At 64.1% G+C, this 18555-nt stretch overlaps 1 protein-coding gene and 1 long non-coding RNA gene across 9 annotated transcripts; one reads left to right on the top strand and one right to left on the bottom strand.

The window, feature by feature from the left end:
- Positions 1 to 1007: 1007 nt before the first annotated feature.
- On the bottom strand, positions 1008 to 17764 carry ABCA7 (ATP binding cassette subfamily A member 7). 8 transcript variants are annotated; one of them, XM_036889967.2, is made up of 46 exons: positions 16689 to 17763; positions 16496 to 16589; positions 16166 to 16307; positions 15975 to 16087; positions 15765 to 15841; positions 15361 to 15441; positions 14947 to 15157; positions 14723 to 14862; positions 14337 to 14453; positions 13861 to 14028; positions 13382 to 13599; positions 12961 to 13137; positions 12383 to 12605; positions 12086 to 12307; positions 11809 to 12010; positions 11437 to 11547; positions 11034 to 11205; positions 10586 to 10717; positions 10360 to 10499; positions 9992 to 10129; positions 9604 to 9788; positions 9459 to 9522; positions 8924 to 9126; positions 8712 to 8772; positions 8408 to 8512; positions 8168 to 8322; positions 7801 to 7925; positions 7621 to 7719; positions 7154 to 7441; positions 6916 to 6948; positions 6626 to 6803; positions 6356 to 6525; positions 5803 to 5980; positions 5459 to 5574; positions 5027 to 5171; positions 4814 to 4937; positions 4326 to 4455; positions 4135 to 4255; positions 3998 to 4060; positions 3194 to 3300; positions 2869 to 3010; positions 2488 to 2622; positions 2311 to 2414; positions 1947 to 2039; positions 1381 to 1621; positions 1008 to 1273 (listed from the first exon to the last, which is right to left on the bottom strand). In XM_036889967.2, the coding sequence occupies exons 1-46, from the start codon at positions 16752 to 16754 to the stop codon at positions 1133 to 1135; spliced, it is 6450 nt and encodes a 2149-aa protein (XP_036745862.2). In that variant the 5' UTR covers positions 16755 to 17763; the 3' UTR covers positions 1008 to 1132. The 8 variants fall into 8 exon arrangements, with proteins under 8 accessions (XP_036745862.2, XP_036745859.2, XP_057345574.1 ...); XM_036889964.2 differs by having other exon boundaries at positions 12086 to 12605; positions 16689 to 16882; positions 17715 to 17732; XM_057489591.1 differs by having other exon boundaries at positions 12086 to 12605; positions 16689 to 17010; positions 17715 to 17730.
- Positions 13468 to 18453, top strand: LOC130679962 (uncharacterized). The gene is made up of 4 exons (XR_008992945.1): positions 13468 to 13590; positions 16866 to 16900; positions 17681 to 17731; positions 18330 to 18453. It is a non-coding gene; the product is annotated as an uncharacterized LOC130679962 (long non-coding RNA).
- Positions 18454 to 18555: the final 102 nt, after the last annotated feature.

Genomic DNA, 18555 nt, shown 5'->3' with positions numbered 1-18555 from the left:
CAGGGCAGGCACATGGCAACCGGCTGCAGCGGCGCTGACCCTCACTCGGACACACCCAGACACAACCAGGTGTGCACAGACACGCAGGGACAGACCTGGACGTGTGCTCTGACAGTATGAAGCCCCACAAATGAAACGCTGACCCTGATGCACAGGTTTGCTCTCAGACTCCAGGCACGACACCCGCGCTCCAGGCCTCGGCCTCCTGGGCGTGACCGCCCTGCGTCCTCTGTGGACTCCAGGGCCTGGGCAGCACAGGGCACGGCGGGCCACCTCCGAATCTGCAACTCCCCATCCCCTTCCTACATTCCGGGGACACACGCGACCTGCCAGGAGTCGTGCTGGGTGTGAGCTCTGATAACAGCGCTGCCAGTAACATGCCTGAGGCCGCCACCCCTCCTCTGAGGTGTATAGACCCCTCCCCTCCTCCACGACGCCTCTTCCCCGGAGCCCCCAGGCTGAGCCCCCTCCGGGCCCCAAAGTCAGAAACCCTTCACCTCCCCCAACCGACCCTCACTGACCTCGGGAGGGAGGGATGGGTCTCTAGGATGCAGGGCACGCAGGCCACAGCCCCTTGAGCCAACCTGCCGCTCCGGACAGGGCAAACCCAGCCCAGAAGGCCCTTGAGGATCCACTGTCCGCCGCTTGTTGCTCTGGGGGCCAGGATCACCTCCTCTAGGCTGCCTGGGCATCCCTGGGCCCTGACCTCACAGGGGCCCACATGGGCACTCAAGGGCCAGGGCCAGTGTCCAGGCTGTTATGAAGGCTACCTTGCATATGTGGCCCCCAAGGAGTGCCCCCCATTTAGCGCCCCCCACTGAGGCCTCTGTAGCTGGGGGTCCAGCTGGCTGGAGCCGCGTTTTGACTTTCCCCTACAAATTGCCTCCGCCTCCACAAACCCGGGGGGGTGCACAACACTTGGGACAGGGGCCTGTGTCCAGGTGTGCAGAGAGCCGGGTGGGGGCAGCAGGCGGGCAGCCCGGGGAACGGACATACGTGCACACGGCTTCACACCATGACTGCTTCTCTTTATTTCCCCCAGGGTGGTGGACCCTCTGGGGGCCTGGGTCCCAGCTGCAGCCCCTCTCCCCTGCCCTGGTCACTCCCAGGACCTCCCACCAGTCCCACAGGCTCAGAGCACCGACTCGGCGGTGCTGGGGTCGTCCAGGAAGTGAGCGATAAGGCGGGGGCGCTGCGGGCCCGAAACAGGGTCTGCCTCCACTCCGGCCTCCTGCTCCTCCTTCCCCTGGTCTTTACAGAAATACAGGAACACCTGTCCGGTGTGGACCGCCAGAGAGGCGCGGAGAGGTCAGCGGAGCGCCGGGCCCCCCCCCCGCCCCCGCCCCGCCCCGCCCCGCCCCGCCCCGGCGCTGCCGTCACCTCCTCCAGCGTGGTCTGGCTCACGGAGAAGTCCTCCACGCCGTGCTCCGCCCCGTGCGCCGCCAGCTCTCCGAAGACGCGCGCCAAGGCGCAGCGCCCTCCTGGAGGCAGTTGGAAGCGCAGGCGGCCGCCGTGCGCCTCCCGCAGCTCAGCGCCTGGGAACGCCGCCGCCACGAAGGCCGCCGCCGGCTCGGGCTGCGCCGCGGGCACCCGCAGGGTCAGCGTGTGTCCAGCCCCAAACCTGGGTAAGGGGACGGGGCTACTGGACGAGCCCCGGGCTCCCCCCGCCCCGCCCTCCTGCTCTCTCAGGCCGACCCCTAACCGACACGTGCGACCACGCCCCCTGCTCAGACCACGCCTCCCAAGGCCCGCCCACTCCCCGGACCCCAGTACCTCTGCTCCTGGACCCACCCTCACCCGTCAGACCCCAGCCCCTCATCCGTCGCTCCGGGAGCCCGCGGCCCCCCCACCCCCGATCAGAGCCGAGGTGGCCCCCCAGCCCCCCTCGCGCCTCACTCACCCCCCTGCACCCGCCCGGCACGGGCCTCGCGGCCACGGCCTCTCACCTGCCCTTGAGGCGCTGCGGGCTGCCCAGGCAGCGGAACCGGCCGTTCACCACGACGGCCAGGCGCGTGCAGAGCGCCTCACACTCCTCCATGCTGCGAGGCGAGCGCAGAGCTCCGGCCGAGCTGAGACCGCTCTGCGCCACCCGGGCCAGGACCCTCACCCCAGGGCCCGGACCACTACCACCCTGGACACTTCCTGCTTGCCCGGGCCGCTCCGGTCCAGCCGCCGGTACGCCCGCGGGGCCGGCATCCTCCCTCCCGGGTCAGGACCACCCATGCCCTGAGACCCTGCGCTCTGACAGCCCTTCCCCCGCAGCCTGCCCCCCGAACACACACACCCCTGGGCATCCGGCGCGAGGCGCACCTGTGCGAGGTGAGCACCACGGAGCCGCCCGCCCGCACCACGGCCAGGAGGCTGTTCCAGAGAAAACGCCGTGCGCCCGGGTCCATGCCTGTGGTCGGCTCGTCCTGGGAGGGCAGATACCCTGAGCTCCGCCTCGGCCCCGGCCCGCCCCCTCGCCCCAGGCCCCGCCTCACGCACCAGAAAGACCACCTCCGGGTCCCCCACCAGCGCCATGGCTGTCGCCAGCTTCCGCTTGTTGCCGCCGCTGTAGGTGCCCGCGAGCCGGTCCGCGAACTGCCGGAGCCCCAGGCGCGCCAGGCCCGAGCTCGCGGTCTGCGGGGGCCAAGGGCATGGGGCAGAGTGTTGGACGGCGAGGAGAGAAGATGGGGGCGGAGTGGGGGCGGGGGCGGGGCCGGTGGAGCCCAGCCAGGGGGAGTCGAGGAGGGAAGAGGTGGGTGCAGCCTCCGTGAAGGTGGGGAGGGGCGGCAACCCTCGCGGGTGTGGGAGGTGTGGCAGGGGCAGGGAAGGTGCACCCGGACCCTGTGATCCCAAGCCTTGGAGAGTGCGGGCGGGGATCACCTGGGCCACCTGGTCCTCCGGGACACCACGCAGGCGCGCGAACAGCTCCAGGTGCTCACAACCAGTCAGCAGGTGGAAAATGGCATCCGACTGAGGGCAGTAGCCCATGCAGCGGTGTGCAGCGGCCGGTTCCCGGGCCACACTGGGAATGGGCATAGGTGCTTAGGGAACTGGCCACCATCTGGGGAAACAGGCCCCAGGGCCCACCCACCCACCCAGACCACTCTGCTAGGGACGGGGGTGTCTCAGGGCAGGGCCCATGTGCAGGGGCTCAGGGCCAGCCCCACCTGCTGGCGAGGAACTGTCCACCCTGGAGCCCCCTCACCTGTGGCCTGCCAGCACCACCTCGCCCCCACTGGGCAGCATGTCCCCGGTCACCATACGAAATGTGGATGTCTTCCCTGCTCCATTCACGCCCAGCAGCCCGAAACACTGGGGGTACAGGGTACAGGGTGCAGGGTACACCCACAGACAACACTCAGCAAGGCTTCAGATCCTTGTCCAGCGCCTGCTTCCTGGGACTGGTTTCTAAGTTTCTGCATGGAGAGCTGTGGGCAGGGGGACCCCTGGGACAGATACTGGGGGCATGTGGCATAAAGCTGTTACTTAGCAGGCAATGGCTGTTGGCACATGAGATGTATTTAACCAATCCTGGTATAGCGGGTATACTATAAAGGGCAAACACAGCAAGTGCTCCATAAATATTGGGGCACAAGACCTCTAAATGTTTCCTGCCACAAGGTGGTACCCAAGGAACAATACCACCCTGTCCACCTAATGGACATGGTGGAGAGGTCGGCCAGTACATGACATGCCTGGTGAAGAAGGTTCCTGGCACATGTGTGAGGACCCAGGAGGTGCTCCGTCTGTCATAAACGTGCTCATCCTCAGTAGGGGCTAATACCTTACTGTGCCCATTAAGGCTCAGTAAATGTAAGCGTGCAGTAGGTGCTTAACAAGAGTTGCTCAAAACAGGAACTCAAATGTTGACAGCCATTCATTGCTCAATAAAGGGCATCAAGGGGCATAGTAGGTGTTGCCCAAAGGGTGGCAGCACACAGAAGGGCAGGGCACTCAGTAGGGCAGCCTCTCACTGCCCCATGCACCAGGACCTCCACCCCAGACTCACCTCACCAGGGGGGATCCCCAGGCACAAGCGGTCAACAGCTGGTGTCCTCTGCTCATGGTAAACCTAGGAGGAGTGCAGGGCCCTGAGCAAGATCAGGGGGCCAGTGGGGGTCCCCACACCCAGCACTCTGTACCCACCTTGGTCAGATCCCTCAGCACCAACACATCCCCCTGGGTGGCCCCTTGGACCACCCGTTGCCGCTCACGGGCCACATCCTCCTCCTCTTCCCCCAGCGGGGGCAGTGGCCTCAGCTTGGGTCTGAAGACAGACAAGAGTGGGCACCAAGCCAGACCCCAGGTCCTGCCACCCTCACCCAGTCCCCACTGACTGCGGCAGGAGGCGGTTACGGTACTGCAGCAGGAGCGTGAAGAGGAGGAAAAGAGGCCCCTGTACCACCATGGCCAAGAGGTTCTTGCCAACCACCTCCCAGCACAGGGGAGATTGGAACTGTCTTTCTCCTGTAGGGATAGGAAAGAGGGACTGGGTCTTCGTGGAGGGCTTGGTTCTGGGTGCCTCCCCATCCAGGTCACCTTGAGTTCTTAAGGGAAAGGACCAAGAAATGGATAAGCCACTTAATTGGAGTCTAGCTAGAATAGAAAATTGGTGTCACCACCTCCCCTATTTGGGGCCTTAGACTTTTTGTGATGTGACCCAAGATGGAATTGGCTTTTACGGCCACTTTGCTACACCTCTAACTTGGCAGAAACTTGTGGCCACTTAAGAACTCCACATCTCTTCCTGGGGGCTGCTGTTTGGTCCTTGCCCTGTATGACTGATTCTTGGCTAGCACTTCCCTACACGGAGGGAAGTTCTCACCCAAGCGCTCAAAGGCATCAGCCATGGCCTGGTTCCGCACCATGTCGATGAGCCCCCGGCCCAGGCAGAAGTGAGGGAAGATAAGGAAGACCTGTTTTAGGATCCGGCTCACCTCCTTCAGCTTCTGCTCAAAGGCAAGAAGAGGGAGATGGGTCAGGGGCCAAGGCCTATGCCACAACCAGCCCCAGCCCGAGACAGTCGTGTGGGGCCCACCTGATCAGAGAAGAGCTCAAGCACGAAGGTGGCCATGCTGCCGTTGATGCCAATAAAGAGGTTGATGCAGGTGAGCACCACATAGGCAGTGCTGGGCACGGAGAAGAGGAAGGAGGCTGGATACATGAGTGGCGTGATAGACCACCTGAGGGCAGAGTCGCCAGGTAACCACTCAGACAGGGGTCCGAGGAGCGCTGAGAGGAACGCAGGTCTGCCCACCCATCTTCTCTGCTATAGTCCTCTATTTACGCGAGTCAGGACCAACTGAGCTTTTAAGGCCACCTCAGCGCACTGACGAATTGAATTGCGCTCAGAGGTCACCTCATTCATACCCTCTCCCTGAGAGCTGTTATGGAGCCCCACCTCCCTCAACAGTGTTGGGTGGGGAGGGGCAGGCAGTAGGCACAGGCTCTGAGGGGCTGAGAGGCTCACCCATACAGCAGAAGCAGGAGCAACAGGGCGGGCAGGTTGGCAGGGGCCACGTATGCCCTCTGCTGGAAGGCCAGGAAAGTGAGCACCACGATGCACGCTGGCAGCAAGTAGTGACACTGCATTGGCGATGGCAGTGACCCCCGTCAGTGTGCTGGTGTGAGAACTGCCATCCTCAGCCCTGCACCCCATCCCGACCTCCCTGTATTTTGGTAGCAGGACACACGGTTTCCCACAATCCCAAAGATTTTACCCAGGCCATCCTGGACAGATGCCTGTGAGAACGGGCTGGAAGGGGAAGGGGCGAGTGGCAACTGGGCCCCCACCCCTCGGGGCAGCCCCCGCACCATGTCCCAGAGAAAGTTGCTGAGCCAGTAGAGAGTGGGGGACAGGCCCCCCATGAACTGCAGGTGTTTGGCCCCAGTGACGCGCTCCTCAATGAGGATGAGGGTGAAGCTGGCTGGGACAAAGGACATTGCGAAGACCACGCAGATGGAGATGAGCACGTCCACTGAAGAGGCCAACCTGTGGGTGAGGGTGTCAGCTACTCAGAGCAGAGCTGGTCGTGCTGTTGATGAGCTGGAGGGGTCCAGGTGGGCTGGTGGGGGAGACGGCCGGAGCCATTTAGGGAGGAGGGTGGTGGGGTTGTCTGGCAGGGACAGGGGTACAGGTCTCTGGTAGGATAAAGGTGGATGTGATGAGTGAGAATGTGCGGCTACTCAGGGGAGCCTGGAGGCCCTTGCGCCTGACGCTGTCCCATATCCCTGGCCTGGGAAGCGAGGGGGCAGTTCCTGGTCCCCACTCACACAAGGGAGCGTGGCCGAGTGAGGCTCCAGCTCCCACCACCCACAAGGACAGATCATCCGAGGCGGGAAGGACCCGTTGGACAGAGGGACTCACAGCTTGGCCTCAGACAGCTGCTCCTTGGTGAGGTTCAGGGGATGGTTGAGTGTGGTGATGCTGTGGGCACGGTGGGCGGGGCCTGGGGGCAGGCAGGCGTGTAGGAGTGCGTTGTTGGCCCGATTGACGAAGGCCACCATGGCATGCCAGCCCTTGTTGTTGAACCAAATCTGGGGTGGGTGTCAAGGCCCTGGAGTCAAGCTGAGGGGTCACGGCAAGGGGGTCCGACCTGTCCCCAGCAGCACCTGCCTGCTACCCCCCACTTCCCACCTTGAGGCTGTCCTGAGCGTCCAGGCCGTGGGCCCACGCTGTGAGGTTGTTCAGGAGGCGGTCGAGGGCCCCACCAGGCTGTGGGCTCAGCAGTGCCCGTAGCTGCTCCACAGAGCGGCCCACCTCGCTCCCCGAGGGCAGGGGTGAGTCTCGGCCCCCCAGGGAGAAGCCCCCATACCTGTACAGAGGCAGCGGGGGCTGCTGAGGGCCAGGGAGGACGGGGTGGGAGAGCCCTCAGTGGGCAGGCAGAGGGTGTGCAGATGGAGCCCAGGGCAGGAGGCTCTGCTCACCTGACCTCGTCCACCCACTTCTTGGTCTTCAGGCTGTGGGAGGGGTGGGCAGAAAGGCAGAGATGCAGAGGCGTGTGAGAAACAAATGCTGAGGGTCGGGTGAGACAAATAAAAAGGGGTGAGGAGTGGAGGGTGCTCGGGAGCCCTGGCCCGGGCCTCCACTCAGGCCTCCTTCAGGAGCGCACCACCCAGGGACCCACAGGACAGCCAGGCGAGCCGAGTCGGGGCAGCGGCTCACCCCTGGTGCACCAGACGCGGGTAGGTCTTGACCAGGAAGTCAGACAGGTTCCGGCCTGTTAGATTCTGCACCACCTCCCCGGAGCCAGTCAGCGCCTGGGGTGGCGGGGGACCACCAGCCGCAGTGGGGCAGTTGGGCAGCAGGCGCCGGGCACCCGGCCGGCTGCACTGGCAGGCTGGGGACGAAGACTCCGGGGTCCAGTTGCCACTGGCCAAGACCCGGGCCACATCTGCAGGAACCTCGGGCACTGAGAACCGGCAGGTGGCGGGCCGTGTGCCCTCATGTGCCCTGTGGAGGGAGGGCAGGGGTGGGGGCAGGGCCGTGGATACGGGCTTCTGGGTGCCCCCAGGATGTAGCGGAGGCTCCCAATTCCCGAGCAGGAGTGGGGCATGCTGCGCACACCCTGAGGCCCACTGGCCAGGGCACAGACAGGGACACCAAGGAGGCCCAGGCTAGAGGGCCCGCACCTGTTGGAGCTATTCTGTGGGTGAGGCTCCCCCAGTCCTGCCTCCTCCAGCAGCATCTCCAGCAGGTAGGCACGTTCGGGGTCCCCCGGGGCATCATCACTGTGTGTAGGGTGCAGGGTCAGGGATGTGCCCACAGGTCCCTGGCCCTGCCACCTCCAGCCCCCCACCCTCTGTGCTCACCTGAAGAAGGACACCTGGGCACCATACATGCTGGGGCTGAGCCGCAGAGCCGGGTAGTACCCAAAGGGCGGCACAATGAGGCTGAACACCAGTGCCAGGCCCACAAAGAGGGCAGGCAGCACGATCTGAAGAACCGGCCCATCAGCCACGCACCCTGCCCACCCTCCGGGTCTGTGCACCCTTCCCTGCTCTAGAACCTCCCCGGCTCCCCAGTACTCTGGGTAAAGGTGTGCAAGGTGGGCATGCAGATGGGGGCCACACAGCTGAGTGAGGTCATTGAGGGGTTGCCTGGAGTGGAGAATAGGCCCCAGGGCTGCACCCCCACGACGCGCCCCACATGCCATCCCTGCGGCCTGGCACCCCTCACCTGTGCAAATAGGCCCCGGCAGTTGCGGCGGGCAAGCAGAAAGCGCTTGAGAAGCAGGGCCCGGAGCTGTTGGTACGTCAGCGCCCAGCCCTGCGCCCGGCCTGTGGCGTCCAGCCCAGAGCCCTGCAGGGCCTGTGTCTCTGGGGCAGACCCAGCTGTGGGGGACAGGAGGGTCAGTGCTCACTCTGTGGGTACCTGAGGGCCCGCAGGGCCACTGGGTCAGAGGAGGGGGCGACTCACCGGGCTCCCCATTCTCCAGGGCTGGCGCCTCTGGCAGGACTGTGAGCCGTGGGGTCGCATCTTGGTGAGCAATTCCTAAGCATGGGTACAGCATGTGGCTACCGTCTGTAGGGCCATCAGGGGTTGGGGTCGGGGTCAGAGGTTAGCATCCAGCCCAGGGTTTGAGTTAAGGCCAAGGATCATGGATGAACAGGAACCAAGGACAGAGGTCAAGGCTATGCCTTGGGCCAGACTCAGCCAGGGGTCGGTACTTGGTCTAAGCCAGGTCCTAGTCTGGCCCAGGTTAGGGGTCAAGGGCAGGCACCTGCAGCTCCCTTCCCTGGGTCTGTGTCCACAGCACAGTCCTGGGCCACCTTCAGGAAGATCTGGGGAGACAAAGCAGGGGACTCAGAGCCTGGGCCCCTCAGGAGGGAGCCGGGGACTCGAGAGCCACCCACCCTGGGTCCCCCGTCAATCACAAACTCCCCTCCTCCCTCCCAGCACCACCTGCTCCAAGCGGCCTGCCCCCAGCAGCACCTCCTCCAGGCTGGTGTCAGAGATGCCGTAGCCCACTAGCCCCAGCTCCCCCAGGCGCAGGTCCAGCTCACGGAAGAGCTTGACGAAGCTGCCATCCAGGGCGCCCCCGTAGGGCAGTGCCAGCACCAGCTCGTGGGGCAGCTCCTCAACCAGCTGGGCACTGGACACCCAGTGCCTCACCAGGGCCAGCAGCTGGGCCACACCTGGATGGGCAGTCCCGAGAGTCAGCGCCCCGGTGGGGTGGACAGCCCCAATCCCACCCCACCCCTACCATCCCAGTCTCCATGGGCGAGGGGCTCCCTCCAGGAGGTCGGGGGTCAGCACAAGGCAGGACTTGACCTGGGGTCAGACCCAGCATTTACCAGGCCTCAGAGGTCAGGGGTAGGTTTGTGTGTGAGCTTAGCCGGATTGGGTTAAAGGTAGGGACCAGAATTCAGGTGCAACTCAAAGTCAGAGGACCGGTCTGGGGTCACAAAGCCCTGTTGCCCTGAGCCACCCCCCCGGGACCCCTCTGCCCCTCCCACCGAGCCCTCACCAGCTCTGCTGCCTGGCTCTCTCTGCTGCTCGGCATCCACATGGTCCTCCAAGTGAGCGTATCCCTGCAGGCAGAGGGCAACAACTGCTATGGCCAGCAGGGTGGGGTGGAACCTTGGGGGTCAGAGGCCATCTTCAGTCCTCACCTGCTTGCCGGCAGCCAGGAGTGGGGCACCCTTCACCAGGGTCAGATAGTACCCACAGCCCATGTGGCGACGCAGGAAGAGCGGGGAGCCGCAACAGCACAAGCGGCCACCTGCCACCACTGCCACCCGGTCTCCCAGCAGCTCCGCCTCATCCAGGTGGTGGGTGGAGAGGATCAGGGTGCGACCTGGGTACAGAGACCCAACCCACATGTACTGTCAGGCCACAGGGCCTTTGCCCAAGCTGGGGCCTCTGCCAGGAAATACCTGCCCCATGTAGCAAACTCCTATTTATCCCTCAAAACCCCATCCTCAGCACCTCCTTGCCTGGAACCTTTCCTGGCTCCTCAAGCAGAACTGAGGGGAACCTTGAGCCCCCCCCAACTCTCACCTTCCCGGTATTTGATCAGGAGATCCCAAATGCCACGGCGGGAAGCGGGGTCCACACCAGCTGTTGGCTCATCCAGGATAACCACCTGGGAGCCCCCCACAAAGGCAATGGCCACAGAAAGCTTCCGCTGCATGCCACCTGGGTGGGGACAGAGGCTGGGATCTCAGCACAATCCTCCCCCGTCTTGGACGGGGTGCCTCTCCTCTGCATACCCGCTCCCCACCCACCCAGACCTCAAGCCTGGCCCCTTCCGGGTCCCCCAGTATCTGCCAGTCTCCTCTGGCTTCCCATTACCCTTCGGTTGAAGTCAGTCCCCTCCCCAGCCTCATCTCCGCAGGCCTACAGCCCCCTCCCCAGGCCGGGCTCACCAGAGAGGTGGCGCGTCTGTGTACAGCGCTTGTGGACGAGCCCCACGTCCTGCAGAAGCCGGTCCTGCTCAGGGCCCACAGCTGCGGCACTCAGACCCTTCAGCCTCCCGTAGAACCACACATGCTCGTCCACAGTCAGCCTGCAGCCACGGGCAAAAACAGTGGCCACCACAGCAGTCAGGGTCCCAGAGAACACCCAGCCCCTCCCAGGCCCGCTGAGACGCACATGTCAAACAGCACATTGTACTGTGGGCAGATGCCCAGGTGAGGCCGGATGGCCGCCATGCTGGACTGGACATCGTGGCCCAGGATGTACGCAGAGCCCCCAGTTGGGGGGAAGAGGCCGCTCAGGATGGACCTGGGGGTGTAGAGATCTCAGGGCAGCTGCTGCTTCAGGGAGGTGGCAGGCGGAGGGGCACAGGTATTGAGGCTCCCAGAGAAAGGACACCAGCACTTAAACACTAAAAGACCACTTTCTGTGTGCTCGGACCAGAGGGGTGTTAGGTCCCCATTTAACAGAGAAGGGGAACAGGCTTAGAGGAAGCACTAATTGCCGACCTGCTCCGCACCCAAAGAGAACTGGGTTCCCCCCACTGTAGAGACGGGGCCCCCCAAGCCCATCTCTCCCACGGGACGGTAAGCTGAGGCCCAGGAGAAGTGGGGCAGCCGCTCACAATGTGGTGGTCTTGCCAGCCCCGTTGTGGCCCAGGAAGGCAGTGATCTGGCCCTGGTAGAAGTCCAGGCTGAGCCCGCGCAGGGCTGGTTGTGGGTTGCTGGGGAAGTGCTTTTCCAGGCCCCGCACGGACACCCCAGGAATCAGGCCGGGAGGGGCCCCCTCCACCAACACTGTGGAAGAGGACAGACTCAACTGCGGGAGCCCTTGGGAGACCCCCAGACCTGGGAGGCCTCTACAGCTGCTCCGTGGAGTTGGGCACCGACCATGTTGGGGTCTCTAGGAGTTGGGGAGCTCCAGGGGGTCTGGAGTATCCAGAGAGTGGGATCTATGGAAACCTGGGTTTTTGGGGGGCCTGGGGGACCAAGACGGGGCAGTGGCTATTAAAGCTTCTTGGGTCTTACCCTCTGGGTCCTGCGGGGCAGGGGGTGGGGCAGGATACTTGGGCGGCTGAGGCCCGAACCAGTAGCTCCTCCGAAAGGGAAAATCCCACGGTTCAGGGATACCGTACTGGCCTGGGGGGAGCAGAGCTCAGTTACCCTTCAAGCCTGTCCCCTGGAGTGTGCCAGCTTCTGGCCTCATGCCTGGGATCAGGGCATCCAGGGCAACCCTGCCCACTTGTTCCAGGCCACCTGAGCCCAGGTGCCATGAAGCCCCACCCTGTCACCTAGGACCGTGTCCAGGTACCAAATGCTCCTCGGCCCCGCCACACCCCTCAGGTCAGCCTCCCTTACACAGGTGCACCCGAGACCAGCATCCCTACACCTACAGCCCACCTGGGCACACGGCCTCCAGGTACCAAGTGGCCAGGCCGTAGAGCACGGCATCGAGCAGCAGAAGGCCTGAGACCTGGGCCAGGCTGAAGACGTCGGCCGCAGGCCCGGTGCCCATGTTGTACCACTGTGCGCCCTCGCCCTGCTCCTCCAGCAGCGCCAGGCTCTCGCAGCCGAAGCCGAAGGCCACGGGGGACAGCAGGCTCTGTGGGTGCGGGCAGGTGGGTCAGTGAAGGGGTGCAGCTGAGGGGGGTCCACCCTGATCCGGGCCGGCTCTCACCACGGCCACGCGGCCACCCACAGGCAGCTGGTCCCGCCAGGCCACACAAAGTACGTAGGGCAGATAGAGCACAAAGTAGGCAAGGCCCCCGCAGGCAGCCGCCAGGTTGGCACGGGAGAAGAAGGCACTCAGTAGGAAGCTCTGTGCCACCGTGGCCACAGCGAAAGCCGCCAAGAACACGAAGAGCACGACCGGGTGGCTGTAGGGAAGGATGTCCCCGAGCTGCGGGAGGCAAAGGGAGCCCGGGTCAGGGGCCTCCGGCCCACGCTGCAGGCAGCGAGGCTGGGGCGCGCTCACCTTGAGCACCAGAACGAGCAGCACGGTGCTAAGGAAGAAGGGCCCCAGGCAACTGAGGAACCAGCTGACCCACAGCACCAGGCCGCTGAGCCCCATGGCACGCATGGTGCAGCGCAGCCGCGTCTCCTTCTCGCGCACCACGGCCTTCACCGTCAGCGCCACCGAGTAGATCCAGGCCAGCGTCAGGAAGAGCGGCAGCGACCGGCTCAGCACGCGCAGGAACCTGGGGCAGGGGGCGGCAGGGGTGTGGGACGGAGACCCCGTGCAGCCCCCCAGCCGGCTGCGTGGTCGGCGCCGCGGGACCCCAGGGCGCAGCCAGCCGGGGACTTTCGCCTTCCCTTACCTTGGACCCCATGCCAGCCTCGGGCCCCGTCTATCATCACAGACCACCTTCTCCCTGCGCTAGGAGACCCCAGACTCGTGGGCTCCACGCTTCTCCCGCGGTGGGTCACAGGGAGCCCTCCCGCCAAGTCAAGGTTCACAGCCTTGACTTCACGAATGTTCCAAACGGAACGCGGGTCCCTTCCTGAGGCCCGGGACGCTGCGGCGGGGAGAAAAAGTGGGGAGAAGGTGCTCACGCGTCGTCCACGTAGCACGGGTAGGGCATCTGCTGCAGGTAGAGGGCGGCGCGCGGCGTGGAGCCGCTGAGCACGTGCACGGCCGCGCGCTCCAGCAGGTCCTGCAGGTACACGAAGCCACCCCACACGTACCGCAGGTCCGTCAGGGGATCAGCGGCCGGGCCGGGGTCCCAGAACCTGCAAGGGGCAGGGTGGTCGGTGGCAGGGTGCAGCCGGAACCTGCCAGAGGCCCGTCCATCACAGCTGTAGCTGCCGGAGCGTGCTGGCTTGGGCACGGCCACCGAGACACTGAGCACGCCCTCACACCCTAGGCCCTGCCCACCACGGACCCCAAATGGTATAAGGGATCCCAGTCCCCGCCCATCCTGGGCTCCAATAGGTGAGATGCCGAGGCTCCGCCCCACGCGGCCGCACCCCCAACCTGTCCCTGATCTTATTGGTTCTCGTGACGTCATCGATGTCCATGCGGATCTTGATGCGAACGTGGCCAGGTTCTAGGAAGTGTGAGGGGTCCGCGGCGTCCGCAGGCCCCAGGACAACGACGCCGGCCCAGAAGCGGCGCTCAGCGAGCAGCTCCAGCGCGCGCGCCACCAGGGCCGCCTCGGAGGGCGCTGCCTCCAGCTTGTCCAGGTTCACGCACTGGGGAGGGGCCCGGATTTGGGTCTGAGGTACCCGGGTCCTCCCCTGGACCCCCAGGTTCAGCCCTGCTTCCTTCTCAGGCCCCAGGGAGGGGTGGGCTCCCATGAGACCTCTGCAGGGCCCCAGATGTCTCCTCCCTCTTCGGGCTCTCCCTGGCACAGGGCGCTGCCCCTCTTTGGGTCCCCAAGGAGGGGCTCGTCTCCCCACTTGGGTCACCGGGTTAGGCTCCTCTGACAATGCCCCGAGTGGACGGTCCCTCACCTCCATTACACGGCCCAGCATGCCCACCAGGTGCCCCACTTCAGCGTGGGCCTTCTGCCAGCTGTAGTCGCTTCCGAGGGGGTCCAGAAAGGCTTGAAGGGCCTGGGTCCAGTCCTGGCCTCTGGGCCCCGGCCGCCTCCTTCCTTTGACCTGAATTTGCAGGAGCCTCTGGGGCGCAGCAGGGGAGGGAGGGTGGGGATCTGCCTTGTCACCCCTCTTCCCATCCCTGGGGCCTGTCCTCGCCGTGGATTCTGCGTCCCACCGCCACACCCTTGGCCAGGAGGCCCTGCCCTGCCCTTTACCCAAATCCCCAGCTGAGGCTAATATGCCCCGAGAGGCTGAGGATGACTCTGCTGCATTCCCACTGGCCTCCCCGCCCAGGACTCCTCCCCTGCAGCAGGCCCCGCCCCCACCCACAGTAGCCACCTATTGAAGGGCCCCCATCCTGCGTCATGGGGCACACCCCCCACCCTCACCTGCAGCCTGGCCACATTTGCACTGTTATTCATGAAGGTGAAGAGCTGAGGTCCCAACACTTCCCACACCTCCTGTATGTCCTTCAACAGAGCCAGCTCTTGGAAGGTCTGGTTCACCTGTGGGAGGTGGGCCTCAATGTCATTGCCTGGCCCACCTGTTCCCAACCCTCCACTCCTCTGAGTACCCCTGCCCACCTCTCCTGCCTCCACTTTGCTCCATCCTGTGCCTCTGAGCGGTGGCACACGCTGGTCCCTCTGCCTGCAGCCTGGCACACTCCCATCTCTTCAAAATCCTGCTTCCATGACCCATCCCAGAAAGCCTACCCCTGGCCTGGCTGTCCCCCACTTGGGCTGAGGGAGGGACCCTGGACCCCTACGGCCCTCACCTTGGCCATGAGCTGCCGAGTGAATGGTGTGTCCGGTGCAAACAGCAATTTCCCAAGGACCAGCGGCTTCAGGCGCCTCCAGAGCAGGCGGGACATTGGATGGGTGTCCAGGGCCCCCATCAGCTCAGTGCAGGCAGGGCCTGGCGGTGGGGACATGCCATGAGGCCCTGTCCCCAGGCCCACCTCCCCACCTCCCAGGCTGGGAACCCAGGCCAGTCACTCACTGAGGCCCCTGTTGGGTAGGGCTGGCTCCAGCTCCTGCCCCACCAGCTCCTTCAGTTCGCTGGCCTCATACCAGCTGAAGGAGAGACCCCCAGGGACACTGGGCCCCGTGGCACTGCAGAGGACTTCTGACACAGCCTCCAGGGGGCTCCCTGTCCCTCGGGGTCTCTGCAGCAGTGCCCGCAGCTCTGCCAGGCTGGGTAGTGCCAGGAGCTGGAGACAAGTCACCAGAGGATGCTAGCAGTTCTCCCTTCTGCACATTCCCCTCGCCAAGAGCAACTTCTTCCTCCTTCAAGCCCAAATACCCCAAAATACATACCCAGAGGAAGTGTCTGAGGCTACCCTGCCCCCTCCCCCAGCCAGGCACCTGCCCCTACAGACTCCTGGCAGGGGGTGAGGATTGGCAGGCCTCTCACCTCCTGGGCCAGGTCCTTGGCAGCCTCCACAAAGCTGCCCATGGACTCCTGGACTTGGCCCGACACAGACCCCAGGGATTCCTGGGAGAAAGACAAGGGCTGACAGTGACCTTGACTAAGTTTCCAGTAGGAGTCAAGCATTTGCCATGGACCCAACTTTTCAAGTAGGAAAACGGAGACTCTGAGAAGCACATGGACTTGTTCAAGGTCTCATGGGCTGAAGACTTTACCACCACACAAGACACAGCCTGTTTGGGGACCAATAGGACAGGGAATGGCACTCCTGGCACCAGGGACAGGCCAGGCAGAAGTCAGGGGACTGGAACCAGCACTCCCAGGAGGGCAGGCACCGGCCTAGGATGGGGTACCCTGGGACTTCCTGAGAAGTCCAAGGCTGGTCTCACCCCTTGAAGCACAGTCCCCAGCACCTCGGTAGCCAGGGGTGGTCCCTCCTGTGGCTGGTCGCTAGGCTGAGGCCAGGCTGGGAGAAGAACACACAGGAGCGCAGCTTAGGCAGAGCTTGGCCTGAGACACCCCCTGCCCCAGGCCCATTGCACAGCCAGGCAGGTAGAGGCTCAGAGCTCAGCTCTGCCAGCTGATGGCTCCCTCCTCACCTGCTCCCTGGGCAGCCCTCAGCGTGGGCATCAGCTTTCCAAGGCTGGTCAGCATCCTGTGGGCACTGGGGCCCCCCAGGATAGTGCGGGCATCTGCCAGGAGCCGGGAGACCCTGGGAACAAAGATGGCGGGAGGTGAAGGCTTGGGCGAGCACCCCGGCGCCTGGCCCCCACCCACTGTGTATGCTCACAGGGAGCCGTTGAAGTTGCTGAGCACCCCAGGCTCCTCGCCGGGGGTGGGGTGTGGGAAGCAGGTGTTGTTCATGTTGCAGATGAGACCCTGTAGCCAAGGTACGGTGCCCGCCGAGGGCAGAGGCTTGTTGGGGAAGTGGCCTGCAGGGACAGGAGGTGTTGGGGCCTTGCCTGAGTCCCCACTGTGACCACACCCTCCAACCACAGCGGGCTCGCTGGTTGATCGGGTGTCCAGCCTGTGTCTCTGACGTTCGCTGGGACGCCTGGGGATACGGTGACCAGTTGCCGCCCACACACAAAGTGCTGGTCCCTGGGGTGGGGGGGCTTACATTCATGCTGCTCCAGTGGTGGGTGGGAATGGCGAACCGCCACCAGGATGAAGAAGAGAAAGAGAGGCCACAGCAGTTCCACCAAAAGCTGGACCTGAGAGGGGCAAAACGTTGGTTGGGGGGCGTTGAGGGACAGTTGGGGGGATGGTGGGGCCACAGGAGCCACGCCCAGACCCACCCAACTGGGCATTACCGGCTGTCTCCTGCGATACAGGAAATTCTTCCAAAGCAGCAGCATTAGCTGCGTCCGGAAGGCCATGGTGGGAACGGCCAGCAGACAGGATGAAGGGGTCAGGCTGAGGACCTGCTGTGTGGCTGCGGGCAACTCCCTGTCCCTTTCTGAACCTCATTCCTCTATCCCATTGCGCAGGATTCCTGGAAGCTTTGCTAGGAGCCAGGCAAACAGTAAGCTCTTATTAAAGGGACTCCCCTCTCCCTGCAGGGTTGGAGTGAGCCAATGGGAGCCTTGCCCGAAGCGGTCCTCGCTTCTGATTGGTTGCCAGGGCTGTCGCTTCCTGGGGGGTCCGAAATGCTCCCTGTTAATTCCCCAGGGGGCGGAGCCTCGTCTTGACTCCTTCATCACCAGGCCCCACCCTAACCCCACTTTAGGGCCTCCGGGTGCCGACCCCCAGCCTCATCCTTAACCCGGGAAGGATCCACTACACCCGCCCTTCCCAGTTTCCCAAGGATAACAGCAAAATTCACTGCGCTGAGCCTTCTACACGCCCGGCTGAGGGGCCAGCTCGCGCCCTAGACAGAGCGGCAGAGTCGCCCAGCTGGGGACAGGCCCCACTCTGCCCACCCGTCCTGTATTATCGCCGAGAAGAAGGTCCTGAAAATGAGTAAGGGGAAGGGGCAGTGATGGGGGCTCCTGGGACCAGCGATTCCTGATCCCGTCCCTCGCTTGTAACAGTTCTGTTCTAGCCTCCTTCGTTACTGCACGGATGGGGAAACCCAAGCCGCCAGAAAGGCAGGGAGTCGTGTCAGGTCACAGAAAAAGCGGAAACCGGTACCCAGAACTCCCCGACTCAAGGCCTGTCCTTTAATCATGTGGGACCTTGGGGAGCGGCCTTAGTTTCTCCATTTGCCCAGTGGGACGGACGGAGCTCTAACCGGGAGAGGGGCTGCAGGTGCACGCCAGCAAGCTCCGCTCAGGTGAGTCAGATACCCAGTCTCCCCCTTGAGAATGAGCGGCCAGTTCTGCAGCCCCCACCCTCACCTCTGCAGGGAGTGAAGGTGAGAGTCTGGAACCGGCCCGCACCCCCTAACTTCCAGGGAACCCGAATCCCTCCCACCCTCCCCAGCCCTGCGTCCTCGAGTCTCGGGTCCCTCCCCTCCCTCTCAGCAGCTTCCCCCAGTGCGACGGCGGCCTGGAGCGCGACGCCTTTAAAAGGAGACCCCAGAGCCGGCCGGACACCCCTCCAGACAGCCCCACCTTGCATCCGGGGCCGGTGACCACGCCCAAGTCCGCTCGGACCCCGTCATTGACCTCCGTACCCGCCACTCAATGGCCGGGCCAGCCGGAACCGCGCGCGCCGGGTGTGGAGGCGGGGCCGCGCAGGGCCTCTTAAAGGGGAGGCTCTCCTGCTGCATCACTGTGAGGCCTTCCGGGCGCACTCCAAGCAGGCTGGCCTCCAAACGCGCGAGTTGGGCTGCCTCTCCTCGTTACAAAGCCTCCCGCAGTACCGCAGCTGCAGATGGCCCCTCTTCCTAACTCCCCTGGGGGACCCGGATCCTAGCAGATTCGTTCTGTGACCTGGGACCCCATTTGTCCACCCGAAAAGTGGAGTTTCGTTCGTTCATTTATTCCACAAACATTGCTTTGTCCCTGCAGAGGGCCAGGCGATGGCAGTATGGGGAGGGACCCCAACATTCCAAGATTAGAGCCCTGGGTCCTAATGGCCACCCCGATTTTAAGGAAAACCTCCAGACCTGCTTCCCACGTCAGAAAATTGGGTATTACAGGATGGTGGTGAAGATGCAAACGGATCCACAGATCCAAGGGCACAGGGAAGAGTGCACCGGCGGGGAGGGCTTGGAGGAAGGAGGTGGTTTCGGTG

Source organism: Manis pentadactyla, chromosome 12 (assembly GCF_030020395.1).
Source record: "Manis pentadactyla isolate mManPen7 chromosome 12, mManPen7.hap1, whole genome shotgun sequence".
NCBI classification, from domain to species: Eukaryota; Metazoa; Chordata; class Mammalia; order Pholidota; family Manidae; genus Manis; species Manis pentadactyla.
This window is presented reverse-complemented; position numbering and strand designations above follow the sequence as displayed.